The 22,449-nt window shown below is 38.6% G+C and overlaps 1 protein-coding gene across 1 annotated transcript; it reads right to left on the bottom strand.

The window, feature by feature from the left end:
- Positions 1-312: 312 nt before the first annotated feature.
- On the bottom strand, positions 313-22,090 carry ccdc71 (coiled-coil domain containing 71). The gene is made up of 2 exons (XM_048255352.1): positions 21,986-22,090; positions 313-2,793 (listed from the first exon to the last, which is right to left on the bottom strand). The coding sequence occupies exon 2, from the start codon at positions 2,738-2,740 to the stop codon at positions 1,733-1,735; it is 1,008 nt and encodes a 335-aa protein (XP_048111309.1). The 5' UTR covers positions 2,741-2,793; positions 21,986-22,090; the 3' UTR covers positions 313-1,732.
- Between the last annotated feature and the right edge of the window lie 359 nt (positions 22,091-22,449).

The raw sequence follows: 22,449 nt of genomic DNA, 5'->3' as shown, positions 1-22,449 counted from the left end.
ATGCATTACAGTCCCTACCATAGGAGATAAATTTCATTTTAAGGTTGGGTTTTTTCCTACCCAATTTAGGAGAGCCAGCATAAAGCCAGTTTACATCATACAGTCTGAACCATATCTATTCACTTATCAGATGTTTTCCCACAAAGCTATCCATCTTTATGACTGATATATAGGATATCCTGTGATGTCATACACTTCATAAATTGAGGTTGTCCATCATCTCTGCAGAAAGAAATTGCAGTTGAGACTGATTTGTGGTACCTCGGTGGTAGAATGAACAGTCATTTGCAGTAATTTCCCCATACCACCACATTTTTCATATGAATTTTAATTAGTCTCTGAACACTTAAAACAAATGTACAACACTGACAAGTTCATCAAAACTCTCACAGACTCAACTATGAGACTGTATGGGAGATGAGCGGAAACGATCAATAGGGAAGAATTCTGAATTTTTTTTTCCAGAAATGTACTATTTAATAATACACTGTTAAAGGGCTTTGAGCTAATTTAATGTTTCACCAGTTTCAAGTGTCCATACATGCCCTTCCTAGAAATAAATAACTACAGAAAATATAACAAAAACGAACAAAAGTTAATCGCTGGCAAAAAAAAAAAAAATGGTCTAAACCATTCTATGGAGTTTGCCTACAAGTGGACACTGGCACTAATTAAAACCTCATAACAAGTGTTCGTCTTCAGCCACAAAACTCAAGACCAAATACAAGATCGTGTAAGCCAAAGTAACTGAGCATGATAGTTTTTTTGTCTCCAAAAGTTCCCAAATATATGTCTTATAGTAATTCCAAATAGTTTATTGGTGAAAATGCTTTTTGTAGACATGCCACTTTCAACAAACAAAAAAAGGATTTCCATTTCCTTGCAGAAAACCCTAGGCTCCTCCTATAGTTCTAAACTGTGTATGTACATAAGTTAAGCAGATCATTAAATTATCCAGCAATAATGCTGCCATTTAACCTCTACTACAATCGCATCATAGACCAACGAACCAATAAAGAAATTGAATTATTAACAATTAAGAGGATGTTGGCATAAAAAAAATCAATTTTAATTTGTTGATGTAAGCTGTAAGAGGGCAGTCTTCACACTTTGTATCTACATGATTATAGACAAACAAAATCACATTTGTTGGGGACAGAGGGTGGTGACAACTGAAACAAACAAAAAGAGAGCCCTTTTATAACTATAATGCAGATGAAAACACAGGCTTAAAAATGTATTTGTCCACATCAAAAATGTAAGGCAGTTGAAGACGAGCTAAAAATCAACTTAATATAAAAGTGCTTCCAATCAACAAACCAATAGGAAGATTATGTACAAATAGCCAAATATCATACAAAATGGAGTGGCCTCCAGGGCAATTGAGTGGCATAGAACAGATAGGTATTAGACAGCTAAGAGGAACTCCCTTTGACACAAAAGAAACAAAAGTATCACTTTTTGTCAGTAGTACACACCAAACCCTCTCAAATCTTATGGACTTCATATTAACAGTCATCCATTTTGACAAGGGAATGAGGGAATCAAGGATGTTCTGAACACTGCCTCACAAAAAATCTTCAATCCCACCTTGAATTCTTATCAGCAGTAAAGCTCACCAGAGTACATGCCTGTTCTTTGCAATGTCACTTTATAATGTTCGCCATAAAATATTTTCACAATGACAGCCATGAGCACAGCCAAGAAAAAAATAGATACTATAGTTACTGTTCTATACAGGATGGACAATGAGCGGTTGAATCTGTATAACTGGTGATAAATTAACTTGAAAAATTTGTTGTGCCTTCCTCCTGACCTCTTCATCTGTGAATGAGTCATCCACTTTGATAACTTTCCAGAGGAGACTATTATCAGTCTGCCCAAGTTCACAATTGTTTGTCAGCAAAGAGTGGGACCCAGGCACGCACTCATGACATCCGATAATCTTCACTGACTTCTTGGTCCTCCAATCTAGGTCATTACTGCCATTATGGTTTTCTTTCAAATGAATGCCATTCTGAACAATGAAGGGAGCAGAATCTCCAATGAGAGTCATGTCAGTCCTCACAGGTCGGGATTGCACATGTCTGTTGTTCAAAGATACAACTGTTGTGGGTTGGCCTGTAGTCCTCAAAGGCTGACAAGGAATACCTGACAAACTAGGGGGGCAAATAGTAGATCGAGCCATCGTGTACGTGTCCAGGTGGATCTGCAGTCTTGCAGTAGGGCCTCCTGACAACCCCTGTATATTAGTCAGCTTTAGACATTGAGTCTGAGAGGGTATTCCCATCCGAAGATGTTCTCTGCAGTTCACTGTGTGCTTAAGAGCATCAGCTGAAAGGTTTGTCAGCAAAATCTTGGGTTGGTTTTTCAGAATGACTTTCGCTGCTGAGCTTAGCAGTGCATAGTTTACTTCTTTCTTTTTTACTAGAGGTTTGCGGCCTCTCTTTTTAGAAGGCTTTGATATCTTGCATTGAGCTCTAGCCATAGCTTCTGATGTGAGAGGCTCCGTTGTGCAGGATCTGTACCCATACACATCTTTGCTTTTCAAAACTGTGGGTTTGTGACCTTCCTCACGGAGTTCCTGCAGAAAAGACACCATTTGTTGCTCAGTGTCAGACATATCCTTCGATATAGGGTTAAACACACGCAACGCTTCTATAAGGGCAGTCTGTCCCGCTGAGGCAAACCTAGCCCAGGACAAAACTGCCCGTTCAGCAGTTTGTTCTTCATGACTCATGGCATATACCCACAGAGGAAATCCTAGCTTGAAGGTTCCCTGCAGAAATGAACCTGTAAAAAGAATGTCAAATACTTTTAGAAAGTTTACATGTTTCAAACAGACATACAACAGCTACTATGTAGGTTTTAAATCCTTCAGACTATGGTTTCAGCAAAACATTGTGAGCTAAATATGAGGGCAGGGTTCAACAATAACTCTAGAACAAGATCCCTAGAATAACACTAGAATGGTAGAATAGAGGTTTTTTTTTTTTTTAGAGTGTGTGTGTAAACACAGCATGTGTGTATGCATTAGTGTTGCACGGTGCACCGATGCTACAAAAGTATCGCAATACCCTAAAATTAAAAACGTCACAACACCCAATTGTATTAGTAGTGATACTTTTATGAATGACAGTGTTGTTTTGGAGTGAGATACATATTTCATGTCAGTGTGCGTAATGCAAGTGATGCAATGGCCGCACAGCTGCCTTTGGGAATATAAACAGCCCCACAACAGCACAGCCCCTCCACCATAATTCTCATTAGGTATGGGGTTCTTTTCAGTATAGTCATTCTTCAATGTACACCTAAAGTGTTCCTAGCCAAAGAGCGCAATTTTCATTTCATCTGACAATAGACCACACTCCAGACAAAGTCACTGTACTATTCAGTAACTCCTGCCGTTTACATTGGTAATTAAATGACTGGACAGGCGGTTTACCTAGCATGCCCTCTAAATAAGCTATTAGCAGTGAGGTCACTTTTGAAAATTGTTTGTGGGACTTGATGACCCCAAGATGACACCTTTGTCTAACTCTTACCATCCTCTTGCCGTGGGGGCAAGTTAACCATGGGTCCTTGTCCAAGCATTTGTGTCACATTTCCAGTTGATTAGAACCGTTCAATCATTGTTTTAACTGTAAATATAGGCATTTACAACAAAGTACCTAGTTTTTATAAACATTCCCTGACTTACAAATGTCAACACACTTTTTTTTTATTTAAATTTAGTGTATTCTCTTGTCTTTCTGATGTTAAAAAATGACAAGAGGATTTAGCCTCTGTCACTTTATTTTCATTCTTTAGGGATGAAGTACCTCTGGAAGTTCACAGACACTGATTAACTTAAAGTTGAAATTAGATAGGGAAATGCTTCTGTTTTGTACATAAGATTTTCTAGGTGTGCCAATAATTGTGAGCAACGTGTTTTCATTAAAAATATTAGGGATCGACCGATATATCGGCCGGCCGATATATCGGGCCGATATTTGCGTTTTTACGTGTATCGGCATCGGCCGATAAGCCGCTGCATTCGCCAATAGTTTTTTCCCCGCATTATTTACATACAGGCGTCCACTCACTGTCTCACTCAGTGGGACACAAGCATCACAGCGATATGAGAGTGCTGCGCTACCTGAAGGAGAGATTTTAAAACTTTGAGAGATATCATGTTTTTATACCTTTTTTCGTTAATGCCTTTTAGAACAGAAACATCTGACACCACGTTATTTCCACGTTATTTTTCCTCTGCTGATTTATGTTCTGTGGTTGACAAATCTGGCAGCTTTTTTTAGAAAAATAGACATAGAAAATTGAAACCATGCAGTCTAAAATGACAAATCAAGCACTTTATTTCAATAGCTACTTTTCAGGCTTATTGTTTTTTTAAATTATTTAAATGTGTTGACAAAGGACATTTTGTGATGACTTGAATTATGTCTTATAATATGTCAGCAAGCAATGCATCATCAAGGCTGTGTTGTAAGATGTTGATGAAAGCATTTTGCACAGTTAACCATATCCAGTGCACCCATCCATAAGTTCAATAAATGTTCCTTTTTTAAATTGAGACTTATAACATTTGTTATCATCATTTGTGTAATTATGTGTCATTTGTATGATGTAAATTGAGGGAGCAAAATAAAAGCAGTATCGGCTCGAAATATCAGCAATATCGGTCATCGGCTAAGGCTGATGGAAAAAAATCGGTATCGGTACTAAAAAATCCATATCGGTCGATCCCTAAAAAATATTTATTGTTTTATAAGATTTTCTTTTTTCTCAGAATAAATTTTCTTCCCTTCAAGGGTGCATTTTTCCTTGTTGTTTTCATTGTGAGAGTACAATGAATCATCAAAAGATCATTTTTTATACCTGTTTTTAGTCAACATTACCAAAGGTGCCAATAATTTTGGAGGGTACTGTATATCGTATATCGCCAATCAGCTCCAAAATATCAGGATATCAGTTTTGGTCCATATCGCCCAGCCCTACGCTCCAGTGAAATCGCTCCACGCTCGCTCCAATTTAAAAGAGAGAGAAATAATCTACAAGCTAAATTGTCACCTTAAACAGAAAACTTAAAACTCAAAGAACTAAGAGCAACGGCAATATATTAGAACATTATAGAACGTTTATTTTAAAAGATAGTGCAACACCAATAGTGCAACAACAAACAAGCTTGGCAACATCAACACATAAGCCTAAAACTAAAGGGATCAGTTTGATTAATTGCCTACAGAAGGGGTCTCCAACCTTTTTTGGAGTGAGGGCTACCTGAAGGACCAGAAATCATTTGGAGGGCTACTCATTTGAAACAAACAGACCCTCACCCCTTTTTTGCAATAGTAGGGCCTAATCCTCCTAAATAGGCCTATGTGATTTTTACTTTTAAATTATCAATATTGTAGGCCTATAGGCTAAGTCTTTATATATTAAGCAACTATTTTCATCTGATTCTTCAATACTTTAATATCAATATGCAACACTACCAACATTTTATGTTCAGTTTGTTCATTTCAAAGTTTGCATGGGGAATCTAATCTCATTTGTTTAAACAAAAAAGCAATCTTTTTGTGCCATTAATAATTTAGGTTACAATTTTTAGCATTACCCACCATTATGAATTCAGGGGTTGTTTAAGTTCTGATTTCAGTAGATAATTCGGTTTTAACATTTCAATAATAATCGCCCACACCACCCTAACTTATGAAGACTAGAGGTGGGTTGGTCGCGAACGAACTAGTTCATTCGAACGGGTCTTTAAAATGAACGACCTGAACTGGTTCGCCTTTCCAGTTCTTGTTCTTTCGTTCGTCGTTGAATCAGACTGACCTAGTGCTGCTGTGAATGCCTATGGCCCAGCTTCTTAAGGAGAGAGCCAAACCAATCGTATGCTGTTGTCTGTATTGTTTCTAAAACGTCCTCATCGAATTAGCCAATGAGGGCATGACAGCATAGCAACCGTTTCCATGGAAAAAAAAAACAAATGGGCTAGTAAGACTAGTGGGAGAGCATACGATAAAAAATGACGATAATGGTTTACATTAACAATTCCATTTTGCATTTCAATATTGGCATTTACATTTAAATATCTGTCTAATGGTAAATGCATGCTGTCTTTGTATTTTCTGTGTCATGCCAGGTTAATAAATGTCTCTTCATTCTGTCTCGTTTGTTAAGTTTTCCAAAGACCCTCCACCCGTTTCACTTTGGTCTGTCGCTCTCATTAAGTCAGTCACTGCATTACTGGCTAGAAGCAGAGTGATTATGGCTCTGTAGCCCTAGGCAAAATGGGGACTTGAAACCTTTTCATCAATATAATCTTTCTGCCAAGCCTTTAAACATGTTTGTCGGCATAGCCTACTGGGTCTTTGTTCCTTTATGAATGAACATATTTTTAAAAAAGAAATTAGCTGATCTAGCCGTATTCTACTCTATTTACCTTCAATATGTCAATTTAATGTCAAGGTGAATGAACACATTAACTACTGCTGTTTTGTCTAAAAGTACACATAATCATGAAGTTGCAGCTATACATCTGCCGCAACAATTACAGTGTTGTGTTGACCGGTTTTCATTCCATGATTCACCGCTGAACTACGTTATAGGCTACGGGAAATGCAACTGAAATCTGACAATAAAAGGTTTTGTTTTTCACCAGTGAAGAAGGTTTTGTTTTTGATGCAGTCCTGCACAGTCATGCATGCCACAAGATTTTTTAGCGCTATTGCTACGCCAATAGCCTATGGAGGAGAAAAGGCCCGTGAGCTAAAGCAATTGTTTTTCAGTCCTTAAACAGTCATGCACCGTATTTGACGAACACGGAATGGCCACAGAACTTTTGCAAAGATATGCTTCCATTGGCTACACCAGACGAGCAAGTTTTTCCCCCCTTTACTGTCAATACGTGCAAGCAGCGTATGCGCTAGAAGGTGACACGGGAGTCCTGCGGTACGGGAGTCAATTTCACTGTTGGTAACGTGATGGGGACGGGACGGGCAGAAATCAACGGGATTGGGCGGGAGGGGAACGGAGCCAATTAAATTAAAACATGCAGTGAGTTAGGGCTGAAACGATTCATCGAGTTACTCGAATAACTCGATTACAAAAATTACTCAAGGCAAAACCCTGCCTCGAAGCCTCGTTAAATTCCTATGACGCCGCGACTATAATGGCGCAGGGATCTGATTGTTCCACACGGACAGTTGTTCAGGAAGCACACCACTAGCGCGTGAATCGCGGATGCATTCTGAATTTAGCTGGCGATTATTGGGTCAAGATGTCCATAAATGGCAGAGAATGTCTAAAGTTTTCAAGTTTTGGGATCATTACATACTCATAAAGGTAAAAAACAAGCATCTGAACCGAAAACATCCACTCCATGCTGTTTCACCAAGCGTCAATAAAGTAGGCTATCTATCTATCTACGTAGCCTATAGACCGCTGTCTCGCTATAGCCTACATTGATGTTGGCTGATTTTAATCACAAACTGTATTTGTAGCGATGTCGTGATAAAAACATCAAAGCTAAACATTGATTATAAGTAGTAAACTTATTCACATTCAATTGCAAGACAGTATGCCTAAAAAAGAACCCCTTCTTATACACGTGGGTGGATGACAAATAAGCCTGAAAAAAGGAATTTAAAAAAACTTCAAATATCATCCCTAAAAAGTGTTTATATGTGTTGCTGTATCTCTAAACTTGACTAATATACATTTTTTTTTTAAAAAAAAAGTGAAATATATATTTATATGTCAATTTGTCATGTTAGTGCCTAAAATTGTCATATGGTGTGACATGAAAATAATTTGAAATAAAATGAAAATTAGATACTTTTTTCTACTTTAATTTATGTCACTGTACATTTTAATCACGCTTGCTTTGATTTGCAACATTTCCTTGTGAATATTTAGAAGAAAAACCTAAAATTTAACAAGTTATTTTGTCAAGGTGGAGAATGCTCCTAACTGTAACCAGATATTTTAGCTTAATTCTGATATTTCTTGTAAGAACTCACTCAAAATTCTTGAGGTTCTTGCAGATACCATTTCCTTTGTGTGCTATTGATGTTTTAATGATTTTTCAATTATAAAGTCTTTTTTGTGACATTATTTAATGTCACACCAAATGACATGGTGTCACGCCATATGATGAACTGCACCACTCCACCATGTGTCAGAGCAAAATATTAAATAAAAATAACAGTGAGTAAATTAACAGTGCACGTCTTTTAAGGGCTTCAAACTGCACATCTCATGGCTCAATGACTATCCTTCATGATCTTTAGGCCTTGGCTAAACCAGCTCGCCATTGCTAACATCTTCCATAGAAATGTATTTGAGCACAATTTAAAGAGATGTTCCAAGTAGCCTGGGGAGTTTTTATGTGATTTTGCAATGATGATTGCAATAATCATTTGACAGTCCCACAATGAAATTTACTTTTTAATTTTAGTATTTTTAAATTTTTAATAAGAACATCACTATGGTTAATGCAGTAACAAAATGGTAGGCCTATTATTATAGACTATTGCAATGAGTTGCCATGCTCGATCTAAATGTGTCCATTCAATTCACCGTACACAATAACCACAGATATACATGCAGGGAATATTCAGGCTTTAAATGTAGCAGCGATATTCGGTTTGCGCCAAATACCGGATTAAATTGATTGATGCCAGCAGCATGAGTTTACACAACTCGTGCGCAAAACTAATATTGCTGTTGAAAACCGGGTTACTCCCTGCATGTAACTGCGGTCAATGACGTACTCCTTTTCGGCGATATCTGTATCTCCTTGTATGCATAGTTCGCAATTTTAAGACGTCTTTTCATCTGCAATGACTCCTATAAATTTGGTGCAGGTAGCATTCCTGTACGTCGGGTTTACGTTCAAACTATTTTTCTGGTGAATAATTATTTCTGACTGAACTTGATGAAGTTATTAAACTTGATCATCTCGGGCTCGTCTGATCGGTTTGCTGCTGCCAGCCGCTAAAAGCCATTGGGGAGAGGGGACGTTTATCTCGGCTAGGGATGTAACGGTATGAAAATTTAACTTGACGGTTATAGTGACCAAAATTATCACGGTTTCCGGTATTATCACGGTATTTTTAAAAGTGTGTTCAATATGTTCAGAAAGCACTGATAGGCCTTCACAAGCTGAAATAGTTTCAAAAAGTGTCCGGTTCAGTTTTTCATGTTTAATTGGCTATGTGCTTAACTTACCCTACCATGACATGGAGGTTGCTATTAGGCCTACTGTTATTTGGACCCAATGAGTGAGACCAGGCTTGGAATTTCACCATTCTGGGGGCAACTTGGCCTTCAGTTGGGCATATTTGGTGGAGGGCACAAAGGCCACATGTTAGGGCACCAAGGCCAAAGTTAACTATACAGTAGTAGGCTATAAAAATGATCAAAGTTGTATAGCCTATTCACTGCAGTAGACTTGCATTACTGTATGAAACATTACAAAAACATGAAACATGACATATTACATAGAACTGCAAATTATCTGATCATCTAATATTTACAGATATCTAGGCTATATTTAAAAGATGCCATGTGTAAGAATTGAGGTAAGAATATCCAAAAAAAAGAGCTACACACATCAAAAGAATGAGAAGAAATAAGGGTGATGATGACATAAAAAAAATGACAAGGTATAGTGCTGCAGATATATCAACCTGAATTAGCATGCTAAATTACTAGCCACAGCCCAACAGGTGTCATAATACCAGTTTCGGCCATGGGAGGCGGTATCTTTGGCAACATAACCGCCAATGAAACTGCAATACACGTTTCTTGGTTATTACTCTAGGGTAGACCAACTCACTTTCTGGAGGTATACTGCCCCCATCTTTTATGGAATGTGGAGTATGAATTGATTTTTGGCGGACATTACACATGGCACCTTTAACATTTATTTTATATTTGGCCTATTATGAAATCATGTATTGAACAATTTAAGCACAGTTCAGCTTTAAGAAACTCAAATAGCCTAGATGCATGCTTAGCATTTTGTAATCTACTTTCACAAACTCTTAGTCAGCTGTCCTCTGATTTACCTTTATCTAGGCGATATTTGTAACATTTATTTTGTATTTGGCCCGTTATGAAATCATGTGGAACAATTTAAACACATTGTAAAACTTAAAGCCCAAATTTGGAGACATCCATGCATGTAGAAATTTACTGCAAATTCAAAACTGGATTACTCTGGAACGGCTAACTGTACAGGGGACTGCTTTACACCTTTGTGTTCGGTAAGGTCTGCTGTTTATTCTGATATATGGTTGGTCTTGTGTTAAACGAAAGGTTCGTTAAGTATCGCACCGAGAGGAACGGGTAGGGAGATGGACGCAAAACCTTCAGTAGAATTTATGATCACATTGAATTATATTATTTACTTTTCTCGCAGCAATTCGCGGCTAACATCGTTTAAAAGCTGAGAAAAAGCTCTTTCATGTGATACTTGTGATGTCTGTGTGATGAGTAGGCTACTTCGCGAGTAGTTGAGAAGAATGGGCGAATTTAGACACACTTTCTTTCTTGCGCTGTCACTTTCTCCACTGCGTAAAATACTAAATTAATTTGCGCTGTGAATATTTTGACAGGCCATAGGCTAAATACAAATCGCTATTAGTAGGACGCAAAGCAGAATATTGAAAGAAGGGCACCAAGGCCACCGTGGCCTGTAAACCTCTGATTTTCAAAGGGACATCACGGCCAAAGCAAGGGGCAACGACGTGGCCGCCGTGAAATTCCTACCCTGGGTGAGACTAAAGTGTTCGAAATAAAACTTTAGGCTACTGTGTTCTTCTGAACGTGAGTGGAATGGATTTAATGTGGACTAGGGGGTCGACCAATTATCGGCCTGGCCGATTATTAGGGCCGATATTTAGCATTTTTATAATAATCGGTATCGGTCATTTTTTCCACCGATAAGCCGATATTGAAATGGATAAAAAATGAAACGCGCTATTTTTTCTGTAAAGCGTCTCTCACTCCCTGCATTTGCTACTCTGTGGTCAAGAGCATTGTCCCGCCCACTACACCGTCTGATTTGTTAGTTAGCACGAATGCAGCCAATCAGGATCGAAGACTGGATGAATTCCAATCATGATTGGAATTCATCTATAAAATAACTGGGTCAAATTCATTGAACAACCCATCAGCATAGTGTGTTTGTGTGTGAGGGAGGAGAGTGTGTGTGTAAGGGAGGGAGGAGTGTGTGTGTGTGTAAGAGAGGGAGGAGTGTGTGTGTGTGTAGTAGAGTGAGTGGTGTTAGTGTGTTAAAGAGAGGGACGATAGTGTATGTGTGTGTAAGGGAGAGTGTGTGTGTGTGATGGAGGATGTGTGTGTGTGTGTGTGTGTGTTAGAAAGAGGGAGGAGAGTGTGGGTGTTTGTGTGTGTGTGTGTGTGTGTGAGTGGTAGTGGAGTTAAAACAGGTAAGGTGTGTGTGTGTGAGTGTGTGGTGGTGGGCAGCAGGTAGAGTATGTATGTGTGTGAGGCAGAGTGTGTGTGTGTGTCACTTTTTATTTATTTATTCATGCTAAAGTGCAAGACAATACAAGAGCACGAAAAGCAGCATGAAAGGGCGATCCCTAAGAAGCAAGAAATGCTTTTTTGACACCAGTTTTGCGGACAAAACCCATTTTACTCTTTCGATAGATAGATAGATGGATACTTTATTGATCCCCAGGGGAAATTCAAGAGTGGCTTGGCCATTAATAGAGAGACAGGTATTTTCCACATTATTTGTATTTTTTGTGGAGCGAAATATAATATAGTTTGTTTTATTGATATTTAGTGATAATGTGTTGCACTTAAACCAAGTGTCCACTTTCAACAACCCCTTGTTTGCAGTTTCCTGCAAGACAAGAAGATTTTTGTGAGACAGGATCAGGTTGGCATCATCTGCAAATAACACTTTATGAAAGGCATCAGAGACATTGATAGGTCATTGATATAAAGGATGAACATAAGAGGCCCGAGTATGGATCCCTGGGGGACACCAAGAGTAATAGTTTTCTGAACTGATTTTTGGTCATTTATAAGTACGAACTTCTCTCTATTCTGAAGGTAGTTTTGAACCATCTCCATGCTGTGCCTCTGACCCCATAATGCTGCAGTTTGATAAGTAAAACATTGGAATCAATGGTATTGAATACTTTCGATAGATCCAGAAATATCCCAATAGCCTGTTTGTTGTTGCAGGTAGTGCTTTGTTTTTTAAAGCCGTACTGAGAGGGGACAAGTATGTTAACAGCCTCTCCCTAAACTTCCTGGACCTTTCCTTGGTGGTCATCTCAGTCTCTCACTTTCAACATGGAAATCAAACTAGCTTTAACAAAACAGGGAAGGAAGGTTTTAGTTGACCAGCCATCCAAATCGCGTCGTCCATTAACCTCCATTCATTTTTTAGACTCGGATTATATCTCTTTTGCATATTTTAACTAATTTTTCAATTAAACTTGTAATACAAAAAATGTTTGTTTACATGTTTGCTTTCACTATGGTAAGGTTCATTATGATTGGAGTAAAGGAAAAAAATAAATTAAACTGACTTCATGTTGTACTATAGGACAGTGCGTTGCACCAGTGGACATTTTCGAAATCAATGCTAGTTTGCAGCTTAGCTATATGAGAGACATTCTTCATCCTGAGTAACAGTGTTAAGGTTTACATTATTTTCAATGATCAATCAATGTAAATTGAAAAAAATATTCAGATCAATACTTAAATTGCGTTGTACCAAAGGACTACCTTAAGACGACCAGTTCCAACACTGCACGGAAATAGTAATATTATGAAAATATTTGAGACAGAATTGACCTTGTGTGCAGTCCATCTGCTCCAGTGATGTCTTCTGTCCTTCCTAATTCTGGAAGGACCCCTCTCAGTAATGGGGTGGTCACATTAATGTCTGTTTTATATCCACATAATGGCGTTGCTCCAAAAGGACACCAGTTTTGCGGACAAAATGTAATATGTCATAATAACTCTACATAGGAACCTTAACACGTATAACCTCTAGATTCATTAAGTAAACACTCGTATGACATGCATTCAAGTATTTTAATGTATTTAGATTAATTTTTCATTAAATTACAATTGTTTTAAGATAAGTAATACTACCGAGGACAGTTGCACCGGTGGACAAATGCCATGTTCAAAACAAAATATTTGCACAGTTGAAGAACGATACTCATTGTTTGCAGATGGATTAGATGTTGAAGAATGAACTGCATATTAAAAAATGAATTTTAATGAAATATTATCAAATTTTAGTTATATTCGTCACTGTGAACACAAAAATTGAGCGTCACGTCAACCACCCATATTTCAAGAGAATCGTTCAAATTGGTATAAAAGCATGACATTTGGCACAGATACTCTCTAAGGGTCACTTTTGGGAAAAAAAAGCGGCCACCCAAAAATTCAACATGGCGGCCATTTATTCAAGATGGCCGCTATTTCTGTCAAATGTCATTATGTCAATAGTTCAAACAGTGATGTAGGCATAACATTTTGTGAAAATACTCTAGAATGTTTTTTTGGAAAATATGCTTGTCCCTCAAAAATTCAAGATGGCAACCATTTTTCAAGATGGCCACCATTTCTCTTGAACAATTTTTCAAATGGTGATGCTATCATCAAATTTGGTACAAATATTCTTCAAGGAACATTCTCATGGAAAAAGGTGTGTGCCACTCAAAAATTCAAGATGGCCACCATTTTCAAGATGGCCACCATTTCTGTCAGAGCTCAATTTAATGTGTTAAGGAAGGTTTTGTTTAATACGCAGAGCTACCAACCGTCACGCATTCGATTGGTGTAAGAGTGTGTGGAGCCAATCGAATGAATGAATCTCACTCTCAATGTGTGAGAGCTGGCAGCTCTGATTTAATAGAGTAAATGTCATTACACAACCAGGGCAGACTGGTGACTTTTCTGCTGTGGAACTCAGCATGGGGTTCAGTGTCAGCTGATCTAGTTTTACTTACACTGTAGTTCTTGACTAGTAGTAATAGTATAGCTGAGTTTAGTGTCCCAAATGCTGTCTAACAGCCCCTCATAAATTAGCTAGTAATAGTAGTAGTAGTAATAATAGAGTAATAGATAGCCGCACCTGAATTGACAGGTTGTGCCAGCGTGGGAGAGCCGAGCCAAGGGTAAGCGGGGCAATACATGACATTGTGTGGAAGGTGTACAGATCACACGGGACTTAAATGGCACTGGATGAATGATGGGGCTAGGTGTAGGTGACCCGAACCTAGTTGTATCCCATACTTGAATGTGTACTACGTCTATGATTGAGGTGGTAAAAGGATAACCTGATGGGGACCTGGAACGACTGGATGAAGGTGGTGGAATAGAAGCTACTTTGAGAAGGAACCAAGCAAAGTATCACTGCAATTGTCGACTTCGGTTCAACAACACAAAGTTACTTCGTGCCCAGAAGCAACAATCCGATGCTCAATAGTGAGGCAGATGAAGGCCAATCAAAGCGTCGACAGAACCATGACGCAGAAAAGTCATGATCAGGTTTGCCTTCTTTGTGATAACATATCTCGTTAACGCTTTAGAATAACATGTGCTTATTAGGTATTAACAGTGCATAATAAGCAATTAACAATTCATTACTAACAGTTAGTTAACTGTTGTTATCCTTTAATAACATTAACTAACTGTTAACATGCAGCTTGTAAGTGTTAATAAGCAGCCTTTTAAGTTACTTACAAGCATATTTGTTAACTGTTTATGGTGTATAAGACAAAGAGGTGAATAACTAATATGTATAAGACCTTTCTTACCTATTTGTAGTAAATTTTGCAGCCCCCCAATCTAAAGCGAGGACCATGTAGCCTATAGCTCCACAAGCCTGACCTTTTATCTCTATATATCTACTGTATCTTATATCTAGCTTGATTTCGCTGTGAAAAATGCACCTTCAAATCTTTAAAAATGGCGGCCATCTTGAATTTTTGAGGGACAAGCATCTTTTTCAATTAACATTTCCTTTAGAGAGTATTTGTATCAAATTGTATGCTTAGATCACTGTTTGAATAATTGATATTTAAGCATTAAATAGCAATGGTGGCCATCTTGAAAAATGGCCAGCATATTGAATTTTTGAGTGGCCAGCGCCTTTTTCCAAAATAGTAGCCCTTAGAGAGTATCTGTGCCAAATTTCATGCTTCTATACCAAAGTAAACGATTTTTTTTACCAATCTGCTGCACTATCAAGCAGTATCTGAAAGCTAACGTTAGAATACTGTTTGGATGTCGAGTTTAGTATGCTTACATACAGCTGCTTGTCAATTTCCTTACTCATGCAGGGCTCATTTTATTGACTCCAACACTGAATGTTTGCCAATGTAAATGGAAAAGGGTTTTTTACTTCACTTTCAGTTGTGTGAAAATTAATGTTGTTGGTTATTTAAACCATTTAGTGGACGTTTTTAACAGGCTACAAGATATAGAGGCTTGATCAACAGCAGTGTTTGGGAAGTTCCTATTAAAAAAGTAGTGTTTGCTTGTTACTCGTTACTTCTTAAAGTAACCTGTTACTTTACTTAGTTACCCTCTATGGAAAGTAACTTTTTACGCTACTCGTTACTTTTATGTTGCTCGACTATGGGCTGAACCAAATATCAGTTCCTAAATGCGCCTGCCTACATAAAGTTCTAAATGAGCATGAATAAAAGTCTGGAGCTCCAATGAAATAAAGTTTGTTTTTTTGTATCACCACAGGTGCCTATCCTCAGACATGTCAAAGTCTACATAAAGTTATAACCTACTATGGAGGGCATAAGGTATTTCTATTGTGCTCTTTATTATAAAAAAAAAAAGCCAAACACAGCATTTGACATGAAAACATAGGGATATTATAGGCTTCAACACCACCACTAAAGACCTATGAAACAATATCAAATAACGCCTCAATACATCTTATGGGCATGTGAATGTGAACACAATACATTAGGGCTTATTTTAGCCTTATACTCTTTCAATAAACAGGCTATCCAAAAGCTTCGTAGAGAAAAAGCATCAGGCTTGACTGGTATCCCTTTAATATAGGCGAAAGTTTCCGTGTCATGTCATACCTCTCATCTCAATGCTACGCTGTCTCACCAGAAGATGCAGCAACTGGCGTCACTGCAACTGAGATGTTAGATATATAGAACATCTACTTCCGTGTAGTAGGCTACAATGTGATCCGATTGATTCTACATACCGGTAGGCCAGTCATTACTTTTATAATCGCGGGGAAACGTAGCAATGCATTCTGAAGCCCTGTTTTTTTTTTTCTCCCACACCGTTGTACACCGAGGGAGAGGTGCGCTTTTATCCCTCGAGATACTTTCTCCTCCGATAATAAACTTGTAACTTGAAAGGCAATTGAAAATGTAGTGAAGTAAAGAGTAGATTACTGGCTCAAAAATGTACTTGAGTAAAAGTAGAAGTACCGTTTTGAAAAAGGAATATGCAAAGTTGCCATTGCAAAAAAATACTTTTTCACTCATGTGCGTTACTACCCACCCCTGGGTATATTGTATAGTCCTGCGTATCATATAATAGACAACACCACTGGTCCCAACATTAATTCTTTCATGAGCACTGCACACCAGCTTATGTGCAGCCCTGGCCGGGACATTGCTTGGCTCCGTTAGTTGACATTGGTGAACTAGCCTGTGAGGGAAATTTGGTTTCTGCATTTATCCCAATCCGTGAATTAGTGAAACACACTCAGCACACAGTGAACACACAGTGAGGTGAAGCACATACAAATCCTGACGCAGTGAGCTGCCTCAGCGCTCAGGGAGCAGTGAGTGGTTAGGTGCCTTGCTCAAGGACACTTCAGCCGTTCCTACTGGTCGGGGTTCAAACCGGCAACCCTCCGGTTACAAGTCTGAAGCACTAACCGGTAGGCCACGGCTGCCCCCAAGCGCACTGAAGCGTACTGAATCATGATACTATAAGCTGGCTAACGTTAATCTAATGTTATATTTGACTCGTAAACGATCACAGCATGACTAAAGTTAAGTCATGACTCGTGAGTTAGCTACGTTAGACCAGGGGTGGGCAAACTTTTTGGCTCAAGGGCCACACTGGGTTTGGAAAATTGGCCGGCGGGCCGCACAACAACCCACGACACACACATAAAAAAAATACATTTTTAATAGCCTATAATTTAGTATGACAAAATATTTCTTTTAAAATATTAATTGCTTAAAAATACTGCTAATTTTATGCTGTTTAACAAATGTATAAATTGTGCACTGTCAAGACAGTTTTAATTCCGTTTATTTCTCAATGATCTTCTGCCTGCTACGGTATGGCCCCCTCACACTTTTTAAATGGTCAGTAGTGGGAACTACTTCTGCCTTCATGATTTCCTTTTAAAAGTTTCTTATAAGAAGGAGATATCAATTATCAACAATGACAAGCCAGCTGGAACCTGCGGCTCTCTGTCCCTCTCGTGAGTGTAGACGCGTTCCCAATTAAATGGATCGCATGTTCACGTTAGATCTGCTGCAAAGGAGATAACTAAGAGTTAACTTGGTTTAACATGATGCTATCTCTATTTAACATGAAGTTTTGACATTGACATTGTAAACGTTCTCTAAGGAGAGTGAAAAGCAGTTTGCAGTAAAGCTAACCAACGTCGTCTCTATCGCAGGAAAAAAATAGCGAGCAGCCTGATAACCAAATGAAATGCTCAGCGGGCCGGATGAAAGTGCTTGGCGGGCGGATCCGGCCCGCGGGCCGAGTTTGCCCACCCCTGCGTTAGACAGATAACGTTAAAAGCTACTGCAATCTGCTTGCTACCATTAGCTAGATCTAGCAGCTGTTCAGCAAGCTGGGGGTGCCTCCGTTTCAGATGCTCCCACATTGATGTTGTACTGGTGTGGTATGCCAACTCCATTTGGCAAAGAGCGCAAATAACAATATCGACTAAATTTGAAGTATTCAAGTAGCTCAGTATAGTCAGACGAGCCGGAATTCTTTTATCAGAGCAATGGTACAGTGCGACATGGACAAGTTAGTGCAGCATAGAGTTAGTGCAGCATAGAGTCAAGTGTTAGTTTTAGTCAGGTGGTAAGTGCTAGAATTAGCATACTAGTTGTTGGTAGTGCTAGAAGTCTGGGTCTTCAGGAGTTTTTTGAAGGTAGAGAGGGACGCCCCTGCTCTGGTAGGAACTAAGGCTGAGAAATCAAAAAAATATGTTCGATAGAGCGTTCGATAATTAAAAGCAACACACCCCTCCCGCCTTAACTACGTTCTCCAAAAATAAATAGGCTAAATAATAATTTCATAGCTCTTTCATTGTAGAGCTATGTGCAACTCTACCAGAGTAGGATTGCCTTATAAACAGACTCTCCTTACCCCACATGCTCTCTTCCTCTCCCTCTCAATGCCCCTCCAGCATGCACAAAGACGACTGGCTAAATCTCTATTAAATCCGGTTAGCATGATTAGCACGCTGCGAAAATGTCCTTTGTTTACAATATTTCCAGGCTTCAGTAATGTTGACCGCTGAAGGCAGGAAGAGGTAGAGCTGTTGGAGCCTATAATAGTAATAGTAGCCTACCTATAATATCTGCACAATGTGTGCGGTCATGAATAATCATACAGCAAAAAATAGGGCTGCCAATCGATTAAAAAATGTAATAGAATTAATTACATACTCTGATTATTTAATCTAAATGAATCGCATATATAATTTTTGCTGTGAAAGTATTTTACATATTTTAATTCAAATGAGTCATTGAATAATCAGGATTAGTGACATTAAAGTTCAAAAACTCTTATTATTATTTTCACTGTTCAAATAATGGCCATAATAATCTATGACAGTGGTCCCCAAACTTTTTCTTCCGAGGGCCAGCTCACTATGCCTGGCTCTAAGAGAGGGCCAAAGACTCGGAGTATATTAGTAACCATAAATAGCTTAGTGCTGTGAACAGCAGTCTACCTTAGTTGAATATTCCATTACATTTAATCATAGGCTACTGCAATTTAATACCATTGTTAGCTGTGTTTATATTGCAATCATGCCATATCAGTGCAAAATGTAGCTCAAATGAAATAATACTAATAAAAAAATAGAATTCCCAAAAGTATTAGCAGGGAGTCCCAAAAGTATATTTTATTCAAAATGTGTGAACTCTGAACTCTGTGTCTTTGCATACACAGCTCAAGTTGTGAACAAGCAATATCCTACAAATAAACTATGAGAGTTTTATGAAGTGCTGACAAAAACATCTGAAAACCACTTTCACTCACCTGATGAGAACTTTGTGAATTTGTATGAACATTTGAAGTTAGTTATTAACAACTAATTGATAAAACTTTTAGAATACTTTGAGCACTGATGCAGTCAGCATAGGCCTCTTACATTGTTTGCAGGTAGGCCTACATTTCATTCCGTTTTCGATGGCAAACGCGAAACAGCGCCAAAACAACCACCAGTGGACAGAAAGAGAATTACATGTGTACTGTTAAGACTCGCCATAGAGAATGAATGGGGGAAATTACGGAGGTTATAGTTTCACGATGTCGTACTCCCATGCGGGCCAGATGCTATATACCACGGACATGTTTTGGGGGCCACCCAAAATGAGTTGGTGGGCCGTAGTTTGGGGACCACTGATCTATGATATGACCTAATATTCTGAATTCAAAAGTGCTTTGGGAAGAAGTTTTTTTTCCAAAGCATTTCAGGCCACAGATAAAGCCTAGGGGACATAATAGAAATAAATGAACACTCTCCTCAATGTCAACACTATTTTTTTGCATTGATGTGTGACTTTAGAGTTCACAAACATCGGTGATATGCAAATTCCTAGCAGCAGACATTGCAGAGGACTTTATTTTAATCAGCACTTTATTTTTTATCAACACCATCAGGCCGTTTTTTAAAAGTAAATGTTCCAATCAATGCATTTCAGTGTGTTTCTGCATCGCCAAACCAGATGCTCGTTAGATTAAAAAAATGCTATACATCAACGATTTTATGCTAACCTGCCTTGTGCAATAACCTACTTTTTTTAACAAATTAGTTTCAATTAATGTCACTATTTATAGCCTTACAGTTTGGCATGTCATATACTTGTTAAAAAAATGAGCATGTCAACATGGTCAGGGAGGAGAGGCGAACACAACCTATTAACAATTACCAGTAGTCCCCGCTCGGATGGCACAGAAGTCGCAGGCACACTGAAGTAGGTGATTGCTAACTTTGCCAAAAAATTTCGCACAGTTTGACTAGTCAAATATTCGAAGATCACGACTCATCCCTAGTAGCAACACCGGCAAACGTCATTGCAGAATGCAGAAATTTATTTACAGCAAAGGTAAACCCACATTCTTGACTGTTGATGCTGTTTACTGTCAGTTTGTAAAGTTTAGGCGAAATAGGAAGTGACGTTAGGAATCTCTGATCAATGTGATTGGTAAGGCTGGTCCAATGATTTCAAAGTTAGGGCCCGTTGCGATGCAAGTGTTGCAAACGGTTCTCTATCGAGAAAGCAACCATCATCAGCCTGATGATTGATCAAATTGCTTATCAGTCCAACTCCCTGTGAGAGGTCAATTGGCTGCATTTTACAAAAATGGTATTCGATTAGAACTATAAACTCAACCTTTAAAGCAACACTATGGAAGTTTTGCTCTCGGGGTCCCCCTACAGTCGGGGAAACAGTATTGTCTTCTAGTACTGTCGTAAAATCTGTCACGGTTACACCAGGGAATACACATGCATTTGCATGCTATAGAGCAGGCGAATTTTGTAGTTCTTTTTGTGCTCGGGTTACTACCCGCACCCAGAAGTTCCGTAGTGCCAGTAAAAGCGACACAGACCCTGCCAGCAGGCTATGGCATACGTGTCATTCAACCTATTGTAAGTCGATCCAGTACCATCACAAGGTTCTTGGAAATATATTATGAAGGTTGAAAAACTCCATAGTGTTGCTTTAAACAAAAACATTACTGTTACTTACAATGTATTACATTAATTGAAGTGTAACATTATAATAACTAAACACATAAGTAATGAGGTTTGTTTTGAGTTCACTAACCAGATTAAACATATTTGGTGGAGCAAAATGATATCCATATAGTTTGCAGGCCTATTTGTGATTAACTACTAATTTACCCAACATGGGGGAGCTGCAGGCAGCACGGTTCTTAGCATACAGCTACTATAATCGCTAGGACTACACATTATTGTTACGAAAGTGGGTGTCTGTTCCAACTTAAAGTTGGCCCTCTTAGCTATATGAGTGGCAAGTACGCTAACGCTACGTAGTTATCTTCGAAAATCTGTTAACCTCAGCTACATAACGCTATACGGAGGAAGAGAAGGACCGTCACCCTCTATGTTCGCCAACTAACGTTAACGTCTACGTTACACACATTTCAGTTGTGGACATAACGCCAGAAACATTAGCTAACGTCGTTGGATTAACACTTAGACGACAAAATACCACTCTCGTGACCCGAGTATGGACATTAAAAGCATCTACATTTTACAAATATTAATAATACTGTGGAGATATACCATTCACATTACAGTTACATTGTCGTTGTCACAACTAGCTAGCTTGCATTGGCTAAATTTTATAAGTAACGATGGTGGGGTGCTAGCCGGCGATGTAACAAAGACCAAAGGCGCTTGAGCCAAACATCTCTTGAGCTGTACGAAGGACGAAAAATCCATGACAAACAACAAACAGGTTGTTCGTCGGTGAAAACGAATTAAAATTAAACAGCCCGACTTGTCTTAAACATTGAACTAACTTGCACTTTAGCGTGATCAGTGTGAGGGAGATACCTCACCCAGCATTTACGGGAAAGTTACCATTCAAAACAAACATAACGTTACCATCTCGTGATATTTAGCTTGTACTGTTAAAATTATCTGATGTTAATCGTCTCATCGACAGGTTTCTGTAGACCTTACCGTGACGTTAGTTCGCAGATTCCATCAATTACTCTGCGGAAACAAGCGTTGAGCTGGCTTAGTCTACATAAAAATGGCTACGACTTTTTCACATGGGAGGAGGGGTAAAATTCAAATGACACACAGTAAGAAAGGGCGGAGTTCGCGTTAACGTTAACGCAATATAGCAAACTGCCATAGGTATTGCTAAACCCATGTCAGATCTGTTTTGGTAACATGTTGCTCAGCTGTGTTCCCATCATGACCATCATACATAAAAAGCAAAATAACAAACTTGATTATGTATTTTTCTCAACTGATAGAAGCCAGCTAGCTGTATATTTGGTCTGCATAAAGGTACCCCACGAATGGGTAGTCATGCTATAGCACACAATGGGAGCCAGTGGGTAAATTGGCTAGCAGTTCGTTTTAAATTCAGCTTGTTTTTGAACACAATGGTTTCAGGGAATTGCATTTACTTAACT

Source organism: Alosa alosa, chromosome 10 (genome assembly GCF_017589495.1).
Source record: "Alosa alosa isolate M-15738 ecotype Scorff River chromosome 10, AALO_Geno_1.1, whole genome shotgun sequence".
NCBI lineage: Eukaryota > Metazoa > Chordata > Actinopteri > Clupeiformes > Clupeidae > Alosa > Alosa alosa.
The sequence above is the reverse complement of the archived record's forward strand: the minus strand, read 5'-3'. Positions and strand labels throughout refer to the sequence as shown.

Coding starts and splice junctions, on each gene's coding strand:
- ccdc71 (XM_048255352.1), bottom strand. CDS start 2,740: ATGAGTCATGAAGAACAAACTGCTGAACGGGCAGTTTTGTCCTGGGCT.